The sequence below is a fragment of the Ischnura elegans genome, chromosome 11 (assembly GCF_921293095.1).
Source record: "Ischnura elegans chromosome 11, ioIscEleg1.1, whole genome shotgun sequence".
Taxonomy (NCBI): Eukaryota; Metazoa; Arthropoda; class Insecta; order Odonata; family Coenagrionidae; genus Ischnura; species Ischnura elegans.
The window spans coordinates 31,583,757-31,600,171 of NC_060256.1; the positions used below are offsets into that span (position 1 = coordinate 31,583,757).

A 16,415-nucleotide genomic window follows, 5' to 3' on the forward strand; every position below is an offset into this window, starting at 1 on the left:
CATGGAACGAACAATTGACAATCGTATTTGGAGCGGTGCAATCGTGTTTGTTTACTACATTTACAAATTTATTTGAACATTTGTTTTGTCGGACTTCAATCAATATTGACGTCGTAGACTGTGTTCCTCATCGAGATAAATAATTCAACATTCTTAAAATTTGTATATCAGGCGTTGAATTGTAATTGCGAGTGGTAGTGGTAGTTTTTGATGAAACACAAGTACCTCAATGGCTGGAAATTTTTGGCAGAGTTCTCACTTGTGCGTGTTTTGCCCTCAGTAGCTCATCAATATTCGTTTTCACATAAGAAATGGTTTTTAAATGTGTTATAATTCTTTCTTTAGTCAGCAGTGGCTGTTGGACAAGCAAGATCTTATCAGAGAACGGCAGCATGATTTGGGAATTTTGACTGAAGAGGAGTACCAGAAAATATTCATATTTTTTGCGAACTGTAAGCTATTTTTATCGCATATCTCAATAGAGAATGAATGGCTGAATTTTAAATTCATACTATCAATTTTTTATGGGAAGATGAAGGATGGGTTTTTGCTCCACCCTTGCTAACCGTTGTCTCATTATTTTCTTATTCTTTTAGTCATTCAGGTTCTAGGAGAGCAGTTGAAATTGCGACAGCAAGTAATCGCCACAGCTACCGTATATTTGAAACGTTTCTATGCTCGAAATTCATTAGGGTGCATTGACCCTCTCCTCTTAGCTCCAACTTGTGTCTTCCTTGCCTCCAAAGTGGAGGAATTTGGTGTGATTTCCAATAGTCGACTAATTACCACTTGCCAAACTGTAGGTAAGTCATTTTATGCATCCGTGCTCGAGTCATTGATCTTTAAGTAATGTTTATTATGTATTTGTGAAGGTCCTGGTATTGTCTACATTACTCCTAAATTATATGCATCAAGTAGTAATTATAAATTTCAAAGTATGCTGTGATAATCGGTTCTATTTGTGTGTGCGTGTGATTGTATTTTGACTTTATTATTGTGATGGCAGCGTCATGTTCGGTGATATGCTACCGAGAATATTAAGATTGTTTCTTTAATGTATTTTACGGATTATTGTTTAGATAGAGATGTGCAATTGGTGTATAAATATCTCAAAAATGATCTTAAGTATTATTTTTTGTTGAGATAAGAGATTTTTAGCTGCACGACTAGAGTATTTGGGAGATAGTTGCATTGAATCGTCATTGTAGGTTTAATTTTGCCCCACTAATTGAAAATATTTTGTGAACTATTACTTTGCCAAAAACTTAGAGTTACATTCTAAAGTATAAAGCTATTTTACCGGTCACGTTTGTAATGCTGAAAATCGTCGTAGCTATTTTTCTTATCTGGTAGTAATTAATATGAAATGTCTATTTTGATTTGAAATGGCTTAGCAATTATAAAATTTAGATGGAAAAGAATTGGGGCTTCAACTGATTCATTCCTTGTTGATGTAGTTATGGGTGTTTATCCTACTGCTCAGAATCAAATAATAGTTTCTCAAATATATCCAAACCAACAACAATCAACGGCTGATTTCCTGAATGAGATTTTCAAAGCGTATTATATGTAGCCAAGGTTTTAACAAAATTTTTAAATGTTAATAAAGCCATTACTTATATTTGCAAGTCAATACACATTCCGTAGAATAGAGAAAAATGTAATGAGTGTTGAAAAAAATCCTAGGACATTGTATTTTTGTCTAGATGAAATTAGAGCAGCTTCTGTTTTCCTTACTGCCATTCTTAAACGGGTCACAGTCAGAGGGTCCATTCCCAAAATTCCCGGCGACAAAATCCCTGCGGTGACAAAACCCACGGAATTTTTTTATGAAATATCAACTTCAATTATTTATGGATTGTTTTCCTAATTGTATTGGATTTTGTCACTGGGCATTTTGTCGTCAGGGGATTTTATAGCCGGGGATTCTGCGCTGGGCCTTATGTCGGTAACCCTTCTTAAACCACAAAAGTGTTTACATAATTTTAGTCCAACTTATATTGCTCAGGTCATTTGTGTAGGTGCCACCTGAATGGTAGCTTTATCCTGTGTCCTCATGTACGATGATTCTATCATAGCCCTAAAAAGCATACCTAGTCTATGGTTTAATTCTCAGTCCAGGTGTATATTTTCCTGTACGAATTAATGTTGATTTCACTGCCATCCTCCCGGCTGGACTAAAATATAACACATTTACTGCTATACATGGCTTTAGGTAGATTTGAGGCCGTTAACCTACTGTGGCTTTATAGAAATCCTTTCCCCGCTTGGATGGACCATTAGGGCCTTGCATCTTGTACCATCTAATAATATTCCAAATTTAATCCTAAAATCTGATTTAAAACTAATACATAGCATTCTAAACTCTTCCATAGACTGTCCCGATCTCGTCTCCAATCTAAATTTTAAAGTTCCATGCAGACCCACTCAAACGCATTCGCTCCTCCATGTGCCCATTCCCAGATTACCACTAACCAAACGTTCCATCCTCTCCTGCCTCTCTTCCCTCATAAATTCCCTTCCAGATCACATTGACTCATTCTCCTTTCCAAGCCACTCCTTTACAAACCGTGCACTTTCCTACCTTAATAGACACTCTTAAGGTCAATTAGTATACTTCAGTGTTTTGTTATTTATTTAAATTTATTATGCTTGATTGTATTTGTGCTTTTTATGTTTGTTATGTAAATATGCTGTATGTGGACAATTTGATAAATAAATAAATCTACATAATATACCCCTAGCTGCCTAAAAGGCGTGTGGGAGGGGGTGTTAGGACACCAGCCATTTACTCATAGAAATGAATTCCGCTAAGGAAATTATGGCTAGCATTTATTAAAGTCCTTTATGATTAGGAGAAAAACGAATTCCCATGTCTATCCCTTCGGCAAAACATCCGTCATAACTTATTGCTTCTGTCGAGCCTGGGATATAGTGGGGCTCTAATGTTATGTTATCCGTGTCACTCTTAAAGATATCCATTCTCAATTGTTCAAGTAATGTAAGCCTAGCGTACCATGAGTTTAGGAAAAATATCCATGTCTCATCAGTTTGACGTGCCCCTTTCTATTTTAGTGAAAAACAAGCTCAGTTACGCTTACACCCAGGAATTTCCCTACCGCACCAATCATGTCCTGGAGTGTGAATTCTACCTCTTGGAGAACCTCGACTGCTGCCTCATTGTGTACCAGCCGTACCGACCCCTCCTGCAGCTGCTTCACGATGTTGTCTACGTCCACTCTGCCTCAAGCACAACTGCAGCCGGTGCGGGAGGGACGGGTGCCGCTGCCACTGGAGGTGCGGGTGCAGGAGGTGGGGGAGGTAACAGTGGCCACCCCTCACCGCACCACCACCACCATGTGCATGCAAGTGGTGCAGGTGCCACGCCTCCCTCGCACCCCTCTGCCCACGCCTCGCACCCCTCCGCACCAAACTCAGGATCGGTGTCTGGAGGTGCTGGGGGTCATCAGGGGCATGGGGGAGGGGGTTCCTCGATGGGTAATGCTCATGGGGAAGAACAGCTGTTGGCCTTGGCTTGGAGGGTGGCCAATGACTCCCTTCGGACAGACCTCAGCTTGCTCTACCCACCGTACCAGATAGCACTCGGTAAGATTATAATCAGACCATTACACTAAGTCCTCGATATATGTGCGAGCAAGATGCATTCCAAGCATGGATGCCGACTCACACAAAATATTGGGGGGGCCCAAACCGGGGATCTTGCCCCGGGGAATTATATAAGTAGTGAGTTTAAGTTTTTAAGCGCTTTAGAAGAGTCACATGATAAAAATTACAACCCTGAGAACTCGGATCTTGATACATATCTGGAAACTCTGGGGAAAATCGACAGTCTTGGCACATTTTTTCCTCACACCAATAATGAATTTTTGGGGGGGCTCAGGCCCCCTCAAGCACCATGGAGTCGGCGCCACTGGTTCCAAGACCTTGTTCGTAAGTTGAAAACCCTAGGCTAGGCATCGAAAAGTGTAGTTATCCTGCTGCATAACAACCTTGAGTCAACTCATTATTTTCACTGTTTCCTGTACATGCAACGTGGCTGGTGCTGAAAAAATTTTCCTGCCCATAGGAAGCAAAAACCGGTGAACATTTCCTGACTACACAGTTGTTGAATTGATTGTTTTAATTATATACATAATTACATTTGAAATTTATTCGTCACGGCAGCAAATTTTTTACCCAGGAAAAGCCTGAAGGACAAGATCCACCACACCACACTGACAGTCGCATGAGCCATCTCCAAAAGGCAGAATTTGAAATTTTGGGCATGCTTGAATTTTTCGAATGGGCATGGTATGTATCTCTGAAAGGTTGTAAATTGAGGTCTTACTGTTTATTAAATCATTTGAATTAAATGAGTTCATACCTGTCAGGAAAATGAAAATAAGGACTGGGAGTCATGGAAATTGGATAATGGTCTGGGAAAATATTCCAGAGACTGTTTCTACTACTTCTACTTTACATTTTTACTACTTCTAGATCCTAGATGCTGGTTTGGTGTGGTGGGACAAGGGATTAAAGGGACTTAACCTAACAAGCTGGATTATTTTACAGGTGGTGATCATATCAAGGTTTAGTTTTCATTGATTATTAGAGGAAAAAGGAAGATTTTATCAAGATATAATTGATACATGTATGTAATGGTTCCAATTAGCAATTTTGTTTGCTTCTGCCATTTCAATATCATTGCTGTTACATTGTAATTAACGTGAAGTGCATACAGCAGCAGTATTGAATAGGCATTTTATCTCTCATTAATGATAATTTCATTGACCTCATTTATTTTAAGAGCAATTTATTTGCTTTATCTGGTTCATTTTTTATCTTTAATTTCCTATTAATCAATATTTCTCCTTTATATTGTAGAAACATAAACACACACCTATAATTGGTGCTAAAAATTCTCTTGCTTCAGGTGAAGTCTTCTGTGTAGTCTTTCAGTGAAAGACACAGTTTTTCTTAATACATATGTATTCCTGATTTTCAGCTCCTAATATTTTACATTCAGCCTCAGGAGCTACAATTAGTCAATTTAAATTTTTGCCTTGCAGTTTGGACATTGCTTTGTGGACACTTTCCATGGCCACATGACTGGGGCATTGATGGGTGCTTTCAGTTGTACCCAACTGTGGTCCTCATTGTGCCCATTTTCATTCAGCTTAGTGAGGCAACACTTGCCAAGACATTGTACTTTTATTATTAAGCAATTATGACTGAACAATAGGGTGGTTTCTTATTACTTTTTTGTCTAAATCGAAAGATTACTATTCCTGGAGTACGCATTTCATGCTCTTAGATTTTTGAATGACGATATCTATTTTTCGCGGCTAAAGGAAAAGTGAAAAATTTCAAGCGCGTGGAAACGCGACAGCTACATAGGAATGCTGGGAAAAGTCTGTGTGACATATTTCTGGTTCCAGCTGTCGCCATGTGAGGTGACCTAGGGGCAAGGCTTTGAGCGCTGATACGACGCAGGCTGCTACATAGTAGGTAGCGCTTGGCTTAAATAAGGATTATTATTGCCCTATCAAACGAAGGAAATTTTCCAAACTTAGGTAATTTTAATGGGTGATTATTAAGAGATGTTTCCCTGAGCTCTGTTCCTCATGCATGCATTGGTAATCTCAGACAATGTAAAACTCCTATCTACTCGTATAGAAATTAGGTCCCTGTGATGTCACGTGGAGTGGAATCGCATGGGCGCCAATCCGACCTTTTTCAAATAGGTTAAAATTGACCATTGCCATTCGTCTAAACTGGGATTTGTAAAACTAAATAATTTGTTTATTATGAATACACTAATGGTGGGTAAGGAATCTCAATCAATGCATTTCGTTTTCTTTGATGAAGGAAACTACCCTATTGAGCACATGGTGTCCAACATACAGATAGAACTCAGTAAAAAGCTGGACTGTCTTAAAGCAGTTTCTCTGGATCAGGGGCAGTCTGGCCTGGTCGGCGATCGCTGAGCGCCCTGAACTTAGGGGGCCCTGAGAATGCTCACATCAATTATGAAGCGTGTATGAAAGGTGCAACAAAAAAAGACCTGAATTACTTGAACCATAGTTTTTTCTGCAATTACTATATAAGTCTACGTATTCATTAGTTGCTTTGCTTACAACATACCATGAGTAAAACGACTATTTTTAAAAATAAATAAATTAAATGTCAGTTGCTTAGCCTAGGGGGGGTCCAGACCCCCTCCTCACCCCCCCCCCCCCCAAAATATAAAAGCACAATTATTTTTTCCCATAAATGGTAATAAAATATTGAAAAAAACATACATTTAAAAAATATTTTTTCGACAAATGAAGTTTTTTTCGATCATGAAAAGCATTAAAATTAGTTTAAAACCCTCTACTTAGTACCCTTTTTCTCAAAAATGTTCCCCCCTGATTTCGGACCCCCCCTCCCCCCCAACGAAATTCTTGGCTACACCACTGATAAAGGTGTCAGAAGATAAAAGATATACTGACACTTATTTTGAAAGGGTTCTTTGAAAAGGTAATATGAGTTTATTTTTAGATTACTGTAATTTAAAGGAATAAATTCACTAAGTAGATAATACAGTAAAACCTCTTTATATCGTAACGGTGGGGACCAAAATTTGGGCATTTTGATGTATGGAGGTTCACTATAGAGAGGTTTTAGTGATAGGCACCATTTTTTCATATCATTCAGAAATGAAAGGCACTACTGTCTATAAAACCATTATATGTATGTGTTTAAACAAACATGCATGGATTAGTGAACGTATACCCCTATGAAAAAATTGTATAAAACTTTCAAATTTTTAAACATTCTTATACATTGCCATGACAATGTATAAAAATTTGAAACAGTTTTATACATTTTTTTCATAGGGGTATTTATTACCTATATACATAATAATTACAGAAAGCGTGTGCTATCACATGATTTTTACTACGATTTGAGAGAAAATTATGAGATCTCTCTTAATTCAACAGTCATTTAAAATGATTAGGATAGTTGTATACCTTTGTTCTTATTTACTGTTAGGTATGTTCTCATATGGATAAAATTGCCACAACTAATGATTAACGTGAAAATTACAGCATATTAAAGGTATATAAGAAAAAAATGATAAGGGTGAAACATTTATCACTGAAAATGCCATTCCATGTACATAATCGCGGCTGCATTAATGGTGTCTAGTTGTCTCGGTTTGATTTGAAGAGGTAGTTAGGCCGTCTCAGGGGTATCTCCTTGGTATGATAAGTGGAGGTTTTACGATATAAAGAGGTTTGCCTATAAATTTACATGTAAATCTGACGGGACCGTAGGGATGGTATGATGTATGGAGGTTTATGATGTAAAGAGGTTCACTACATAGAGGTTTTACTGTAGAACTATAATATATAATTATAGTTTATAAGCTGTGAAATTCTCACGTTTCAATGTATTTTTTCTTAACTTTTGTCAGGTTTTTAAGGGCTAGAATAGCGTTAAAATCCATTTCTGTGGAATGCAATTTGCTAAAATTTTCCAGGGAAGGACTGCTGAATCCCCTTGGAAGGAAAGCCCAAACCAAGGGCCCCCAATTGCCCCTGGTGCAAATCCTGAAAATTATTTAATTATAATGAGCATAATACATAATGCTTTTTTTTAATTTCAGGATGTCTACAAATAGCCTGTGTCATAATGCAAAGAGACTTGAAAACCTGGTTTGCTGAGCTAAATGTTGACATGGATAAAATTCAAGAGATATGTCGATGTTTGGTGTCACTCTTTGAGTTGTGGAAGTCATATGATGAGAAAAAGGACATTCAAGCTCTTCTGGCCAAGATGCCAAAACCTAAGCCTCAACCAACAAGTCGGTAAGTTGCCGAGTTGATTGTTGAAGAATTTACCTCATGATTAGATATGTTCTATATACTATATGTGCTACTGCCCATGGAATTAATTGTGAATTTTACTCATGTGATCAATAGATTCTAATTTTTTTAAATGTACTTTACCTAAATGTCTTTCAAAAATGTACAATGTTCTGTGTGTTTAAATATAGAGCCTATTATTGTTTTCTGTTTTTCATTCTAAGTAGTAGAAAATCTGCCCAGGTGTTTTGAAATAATGAATTTAAATTTACAATGAAGTTAACCCTGGTATCATAGCAGAACATAAGTCTTTGAGGATACATATGAATAGGAGAAAAGGGTAGAGCATACATATGTTAAACCTTGGGCAATTATTTAATTGGAAAAGACTTTCGATGCATATCAGCTTCAGATGATTTTGATTTTATCTGGCAAAGATTAATCAAATGCAGGCCAAAGATGCATTGCATTTAGCAGTAATTTAAGATTTTCAAATAGTAGTTTGAAAACTGACAACCTACCACTGGGCATATTTTACAATTGGGTTGTTGACTTAGATCCAAAATTGCTACTCATTGCAAGACTGGTTGATGGGAGGGAAAGAAATTTTCTGACAAAAACATATCTTCCTAGACGGCCATTTTTTCAAGATTTTTAAGCGAGGATTTTCTTTTTGCAAGAACTTTTGCCTCTTACTTGGCTCCTTAATTTTCTAATCAAGTCTGTTATACTTAATGTCTTGATCCTCTCATTTAGTTCATCTCTGTGTTATTGCCAGTTTTTAATTGTTTGAGCTAATGCACCTTACACACCACGTCTCCTTAACTGTTCTGCACTTCTCAGAGGTGGGTAACCCTCTCACGTGTTGTTCTCAAGGGTAGCATTGCAGTGAAGTCAGAGTAAACCCCAATTTTTGCTATAATTTTCAGCATTTATTAGTTCCTTGCAGTTTCCCTTCACCAGCATGTCATATCCTTTTCAACTTTATCCAGCCCTATTCCAAAAGCTATAACAGAGTGGCCTGGGTGACTTGATGAAAAGAATGTCCTCTAAGTCTTTAAAAAGAACTCAACCCTTTAGCTTCAGGAATACATACAGCAAGCTCCCGATTATCCGGCTGCGGTTTATTCAGGTTGCGGATTATCCGTGCATGATTTTACTCTCGCTCAATTTTTTCTGCGATCTTTATTAAAAAAATAAAATCGGACGCAAAATCATCGGAATTACTGCATTAATGCTAGGATACACTGGGGTTATTATTTCCATTGGTATCCCCTTCGTAAAACGGAAGCGATCGCGTGAGCTGCATTCACGGGAGCACCGTGTTTCTGTTTTCCAAGCCTCGCACTGCACGACCTCGCTCCGTGATCACGGATATGCGTCCCACAGCAGTTGCAACCTGGGCAACTTGTGCGAGATGCAACTACGTGGCGTGGTGCCTGACAGTGTATTTTCTGACGTCGAGCAGTGATTTCGGAGCATTCATGCATACCACTTTTCAGTATCCGTTATCATGCAGCCGTGGGTGTGTGGTTTACGAAACCAGGCATTACATGGAGCATCAATAATACGAGTACAATCATGTTATCGCCACTAAAAAGATCGCCAACTGGTGAAGAAAGCTCTCATTGATCCTAGGAAGCACTCTAAAATAATAGAATAACTGCATAAATAATAATATATAGTTTGTTTTAGGTGAATTATGAACATAGCAAGGCAATTTTAAGTGAAAGTTTGGGTTCTCCTTGTTTTCTGATTATTCATGCCGTCCCTCCTCTTCATTAGCCTGGACAGCCGGGAGTGTACTGTACATGATTTTAGCTACCAGCGTGTGAGAGAGAACCAAGAAATATTTTTCCCCATAGCCTGGCCGAGTGTCTCGCAAGGAGTGAACCCTTATAATCCGGGGTAATCCATCTTTCTTACCAATGGATTGGCCTACATTTGGGCACTTGTCGTTGGCATATTAAGGGTGTGGAGCGGGAAGGAAACAATACAAAATGGGCAGTTCGATAGAAAATGCCGGGAGGCACCCGTGAGGGATGGTCAGGGCAGTGGTGCAGCGAGGGGGGGGAGGTTTTTGGGGGCCCACAGAGACAGGTTTGTGCATGCACATGAATGAGGACAGCTGATGCGGATCAACCAGATTTTTCAGTTGAAATAGGGTGAGCTTGGTGAAAACAGTGTGAGTGTGCCTTTTCGCCGAGTATAGTGGACTAGATTGTCTTCAATGGTCTTCTGTTTTAGGAATGCGCATGTGAAAATAATTGAAAAACTTACATTCATCAGCACATTGCTCAGTAAATGTGGTCACGAAAGCAACTTTTAATTACCTTTGCTCCACAATAGGTTTCTTCCGTTTTTCTAACCTGTATACGGCAATTGCTTGAATTACTCTTGGCAGTATGATGTTCTTCCACACTGGCAAGCTATGCATAGCTGCCCTTGTGCCGGATGTGGACAGTTTTTGTCCGCGCCTATGTAAAAAGCGGTGACCGCTCTCCGTGCCCCTTGTGCGTAGCACGGACTGTCCGCATCCATGTGAAATGGGTCTAATGGCCGTATCACACTAGCGACTGCGACCGCTGCTGCGACCGCAACTGCGGCTGCGACTGGCCCGTCGACCAATCAGAGCGAGGCAGTCGACGCTGCGACTGCGACTCAGAAGAATAGCCGACTGGCTATTCTTCTGAGTTGCAGTCGCAGCCAATCAGAGAGCTCCATTTCAATCTTGCACGCTTACGGCAGACGTGTTTGTTTGTTTTGGTTACCGTAGCGAGGGAAGTTCAAGAAGGTTGTGAGATAACGCTGTTATAATTTCGGATTTTTAAAGTGAAGATGGAAGCCCAGTATATTGGATATTGCACCCGAGTACACAGGTGAATGAAAATGAAGTACGTTTTAGCATATTTTATTAGGAACATTTTCAACAATTGCTGCTCTCTATCTATTCTTTGGGCTTTCGTAAACAAACAAGCCACAAGCAGAAACGTTCATACGTGCGCATGCGCGATCGTGGCATCGGCCGCAATGTGTGATGGGGTGCAGTCGCAGCCGAAATCGCGGTCGCAGCGGCGGTCGCAGTCGCTAGTGTGATACGGCCTTAAGTTTGCTCCTCCTCTCTCTCTCTTGGCAGTAGTGCAGCGGATGGCAAGGGGGGGAATTTGGGAGATAATACAACCCCCCTCTCCCCCAGAGCTCAGTGAAATTATTAAGTTTACTTTTTACATAATTTTTCATTAAAAGTACATGTAATCATTCATCAAAAGTACATTTTACTTAATTGGATCAGTATTACTTATAGAATAGCGTTAGGATTAATCAAATATCCCTCAGAAAGCCATAAAATTTGCCATTTTGAACCATTAATCTTTAAATTTTTCTGGAGGAAGGCCCCTAGCAACTCCTGCTTACCCTGGCAGGTATGCAATACCCCAAACCCGGAAGTATTAGTTGCGCCTAAAACCCCCCATAGCCTTATTTCTTAGCTGTGCCACTGAGTTAGGGAGAGTTAAACAGCATTAACAATCCCTACAGTGAGGGAAAATACACTTGGGCTCTACCCATGAGGCAATAAAAATTTTGGCCATAGGTAGTCAAGCAATGATCAAATGTTTAAAAACGTTCCCACAGTCTAAGGGTTAAGAAGAATTATGAAGACAGATTCAACAAATGTTAATCAAGAAATTACCGTAGACTAGCTTGCAATGTACAGTGGCTGAAAAAAATTATCAGAAAGCTCATTGGTGACTGAGTGCGACCATCTCAGGAAGTATGTATTTGCTGACATCTATCCTCTAATATTTTGTTCTCATAATTTTATCAAACAACTGCAAATTTTCAAAATACATGCCCCTTGTACTGGGCAAATGTATTCATACGTGTCGACTACACTTAGAAGACACAACTAGAATTTTTCCAAAGCATGTTTTGCCTACACCTAACTTAGAATGGTGTTTCCTTTCGTAGGAAAATTGTGAAAATCTGACATTTTTGACATTAAAACTGCTGTAGACCACTAAGGTTCCATTGTTGTGGTGGATTAAGTATCATGTAATGGACCATGGGTTCCACAGATCAAATCCTGCTGACGGACAAGAGGGTGTTGCGTACACAATCTGGACATATTTCAAGTCTCAAAAATTTCACAATATCTTCTACATATTAGGTGTAGAGGATGTCGCATGACTATTGAATTCTTGAGCATTTATTTATTCCTTGAAATTTAACTTCTACCAAGCATAATCATTTGGCCAGTTGACTGTAGAGTGAATTTGGATCACCTTTTCCTCGTCGCCCATTTCAAGGGCAAATTCCTCGAAGTTTGGTGGAACTCAGTGAAAGGAGAAGATTGAGCCCTGATTGTTCATTCTTGGATTTTTGGGCACCGTGTATGTATTTTATCCTAAATGATCGAGTGAATAGAATTTTGGACTTTTGAAATTTTCTGACCGAAACGCATTCCAAGTAGAGAGCATTTTAAATGTTCTCTAATTATCAAGGGACTAATGTTATTTCAAAGACTAAGAAATGGTTTACTTTAAGAAATAGTTTACTGGTGTTTTCTGCATTTTATTTACTTCCTACTATCAGAATGAAATGATTTGTAACGAATGACTTATTTATGCATGGGAATTTTTGCATCAAACATGCAGTAATAACTAAGTAACATTCATTTGCATTCCAATTTATCACACATTTTCATTTCATGTAGATTTTGGTCGTTTAAAGTTCCAAATATGTTGTTACGAAGCAAGATCTTACTAATAAAAAATGAGGAACCCATTACCTTTAGCTACAGGGTACAGACCTTATCCTTGAAATTCAATGAATGATGTTTCTTAGCGACTATTTACAATTTGATTTAATTTATTTGAATTTACAATGATCTCTATTGAATAAAGAGTCAATATAGAGTTTATTTACTAGCCTGTGAATAGTGATTGGTCAAGTCTTTCCATTGCGTTTGCAAAAAATCAGTTAGCCACTGAATGTACATATACTAAAGCATTTGCATCATGTATAGTGGAATATTTCTCCTTCACTCCATTTCGAGGCATTTACTTACGTGATTGATGTTTGTTGGATGAATAAAAATTTGCATTGAAGATGAACTGGTGGAGCAGACTATGTAGAAGGAAAATATAGGTAAATGAGTTGAATTGTTGGCAATAAATGCTTTGCAGGAAAATAAGATACAGACTCAAGAATCAAGTAGACAGGTATGTGACGGGATGGTAAAGCATATATGCCGGGTTTATAAAGAAATATTAACATAATAAATATAATTTAATCTATAAAAAATTCAACTTGCATTGCAGGATATTGACCCAAGAATTAATACCTAAATTTTATTGGAAAATCTATTAGTCCATGAGTGCTATCAAAATCAAATGTTACTTATATTTTGAGGAAAACAGAGAACAAATTCTAGAAATAAAATTAATCTTCTCCTATTTAGTGTTGGGATGCAGGATTGTAACTTGAAATGAAATAACTTCATCCCGATAAAAGTAAATACCTATATTGGATACTTGGGGATACAATTTAACATGTGGGCATTATGCCGGCAACCGGTTGAACTAGTTTCTGCTGCTGTCAAGTGCCATAGAGATTGTTTTGAATGGACAATTACTTCTCTCAATGGTTGTTGCCCAGAGGACGTGATGTATGTTGTCTAATAAAATGCCAGCAACTAAGAATATTTTAACCCTCCCTAAAACGCATGAAATATCTATCTAAGTAATAGGCCATACATTCCGATTGGTGAAGTTGGAGTGCCCTGGTGAAACTCATGATCCAATGAGAGACTTTTGTTAGGTTTTCAAGACGATTGTATTTTTCATCAAAACCTTGTTGAAAACTTAATGAAGGTGGCTATAATGATTTTGTACAACATTGAAAAACACTATTGCAATGCTTACGTTGAAAACCATGTGTACTAACGAAAGAAATTCATTCAGTAAATTCATTGACCCTCATAAAAATCCTCTCTGTATCAACTGTTGCGAAGCCTTTACAAATCCCGCAGAAAACCTCATCATAACATAATAAATCCTCACCATTAAAATTTTAGGGTACGTAAAACAAAATGTCCAGCAAATCTCTCAGAAACCTCTACTAAACCCTATTGTGCTGCAATTCGTTCTCTACAGAGGCAGACGGGTAGCCAGAAATTTCCTCTGGGAAGCATGCAGTTTACCTATACTAGTATTTGTTTTCTTTCATACATTAGAAAGCCTCAATTTAAATACCTTAGCGATACATACCATATTTATTCGTAGAAGCCCCACACTTTTTTCCAGAAATGCCGGTGAAAAAAAGGAGTTGCGTGGCTTACCTGAATCCTCCTTACTTTCATGTAAGCCACGCAACATTTTCCCTCAAATTCCTATCGTTTATTTCTCCTGAGTTGACCATTGGTAAATAATGTCAGAATTACATCTCTGACATTATTTAATTTTAATAATCATGGTATCGTAAATTAAATTCTTCGATTCACCAACGAATCACGAATTCATCTATAAGACCGCACCTAAAAAGCGCTAAGAAGTCCTCACAAGCCAGCCCAAAAATGGGGGTGTGTGGGATACTCTAGGGCGCGGCTTTAACGAATAAATACGGTATTTCGTTTGAATTGCAATGAAAGTTAAATTCATTGTTGGTTAATGGCAGACGGTGGCGGACTCAGAGAGGATCTAGGGGAAGCTATAGGGTAGGGCCAGGTAGGAGGGTCGTAGGGTACCTTTGGGAAGCCCCCCATCTGTTGGTATCCAATTTACACAAGATAAAATGGTAATTTTATTCACACCCCACTAATGCTGAAAGGTTGCCCCTCAGGCCCTCCCCAATGGCGTAGCCAGGAATTTTGTTCAGGGAGGGTCCAAAATAAAGGGGGAAATTTTTTAAAAACAAGGTAGTAAGTAATGGGTTTTAAACTAATTTTAACACTTTTCATAATTGAAAAAACTTCATTTGTTAAAAAATATTTTGCAAATTCATGATTTTTTAAATATTTTGTTTTCTTCAGTGAGCCCATAGGGCTAGTGCTCTCTGTAACAGAGGTGTCATGTGTCATGGTTTCCCAGAGAGGAAAAAAATTTTCAGGGGAGACTGAAGCCTCAAAAGGCCATCTATCTAGGTACAAGGGTGTGTAGAGGTTATCATTGAGATTCAAAAAGCCTCTTTACTCTCTGAATCGAAATTTAAAAAAAGAAGTGTTGAAATATATGAATTTTCGTCAAAGTGATGTTAACTGAAATTCTCCACTTCGACTCAAATATGTATTCCCTTCTTCTATCCAAAATTATTTTCTGGCAATAGCTTTGTTTTTTCGTAATGCTGATGCCAAAAGGTAAGTTTATAATAAGTTGTGACGTGAATGGTATTGATGTGTTCCTTCTCTGTCTGTAGGTCGCCCCCAGTAATGACTGTGTGAGTACCAATATTTGTGTAGTGTGGCTTGGCAAGGAGGCACCTTCATGTCTTCATCCAGTGAAAGGTTTTCCTTCATCAAGCTTCTGAGTTGGAATCCATTTCAAGGATCATGACTGTGGTGTGTTTTCTATACTTTCATAGGAGAGATTGGAATTATGCCATCATAGAGGTGAAACAGTTCATATGATTGTAACATTAAAAACATCTTTTGACAAAATGGCACTCAAAAGTTTCTTGGACAGAGATACAATCTTCAGCAGAAAGTGCCATAGCATTATACTTCATCCTAGGGATGTGTGGTATACAAAATTACTCTGATACATCCAAATTTGATAATTTTTTTTCAACTGATGCATTGAAAAAATAAACCATTATATCAGTTCTAATTATGACCTACAAGATATTTCCCCTTTTTTAAGGGGGGGATTTGTAATCTACTTATACCTTCTTTCTATTATCTTTTATGAATCTGATTTTGGTTCTCCAAATGCTGTATTTGCACGAACATAAGACAAGGTTTTCCCTCCCAACTTTTGCAAAAGACTTACTATGGGATCAATATTCTCAGCTTCATTTCTTCATTGAATAATCTAAATTATGGATAAGGTATGCCACCAGATGGCTTTTCGACAAAAAGCCGGTGTTCAACATAGCACCACCATAATTCCATAGTATTTCTTGGTAACTAATAAATGATAAGGTTTTATTTAGATTGCTATAAGGTTGGCATCAGTTTTATGGAGAATTTACGCTTACCCTTAGTTAATCTGCTGTTCAACAAATTAGGACACACGAAAAAAGCTGACAGCATAGCAGGAATAGGGTGGTTTCCTATTTTTTTCCAATTGCCCAAATCGAAAGATCATTAGGTACTCCTGAACTACATATTTCACGCTTATAGATCATTAAATGACGATATCTATTTTTTGCAATAAAATAAAAAGTGAAAATTTTCAAGCACGCAAAACCATGACGGCTAAGTACAAAAGCTGGGAAAATCCCATGTGATGTCTTGCCGCTGCTGCGTGAGGCCACCTGGGTGCAAGGATATGAACGCCACTATGATGCAGACTGCTTGCTGCGGAGCATGGCGGTAGCATAGAGTACCGTGCTAGCAGGTAGTAT

The 16,415-nt window shown here is 38.3% G+C and overlaps 1 protein-coding gene across 1 annotated transcript; it reads left to right on the forward strand.

Moving 5' to 3' along the window:
- The first annotated feature begins 33 nt into the window (after nt 1-33).
- Nucleotides 34-15,667, forward strand: LOC124167574 (cyclin-C). Its single transcript, XM_046545546.1, has 6 exons — nt 34-261; nt 346-452; nt 597-803; nt 3,076-3,606; nt 7,655-7,856; nt 15,267-15,667. Exons 1-6 carry the CDS (start codon nt 230-232, stop codon nt 15,289-15,291), a joined length of 1,104 nt encoding a protein of 367 aa, XP_046401502.1. The 5' UTR covers nt 34-229; the 3' UTR covers nt 15,292-15,667.
- The last annotated feature ends 748 nt before the right edge of the window (nt 15,668-16,415 follow it).

Coding starts and splice junctions, on each gene's coding strand:
- LOC124167574 (XM_046545546.1), top strand. CDS start 230: ATGGCTGGAAATTTTTGGCAGAGTTCTCACTT. Junction 453..596: donor ATTCATATTTTTTGCGAACT/GTAAGCTATTTT, acceptor TTATTCTTTTAG/TCATTCAGGTTCTAGGAGAG. Junction 804..3,075: donor TACCACTTGCCAAACTGTAG/GTAAGTCATTTT, acceptor TTTCTATTTTAG/TGAAAAACAAGCTCAGTTAC.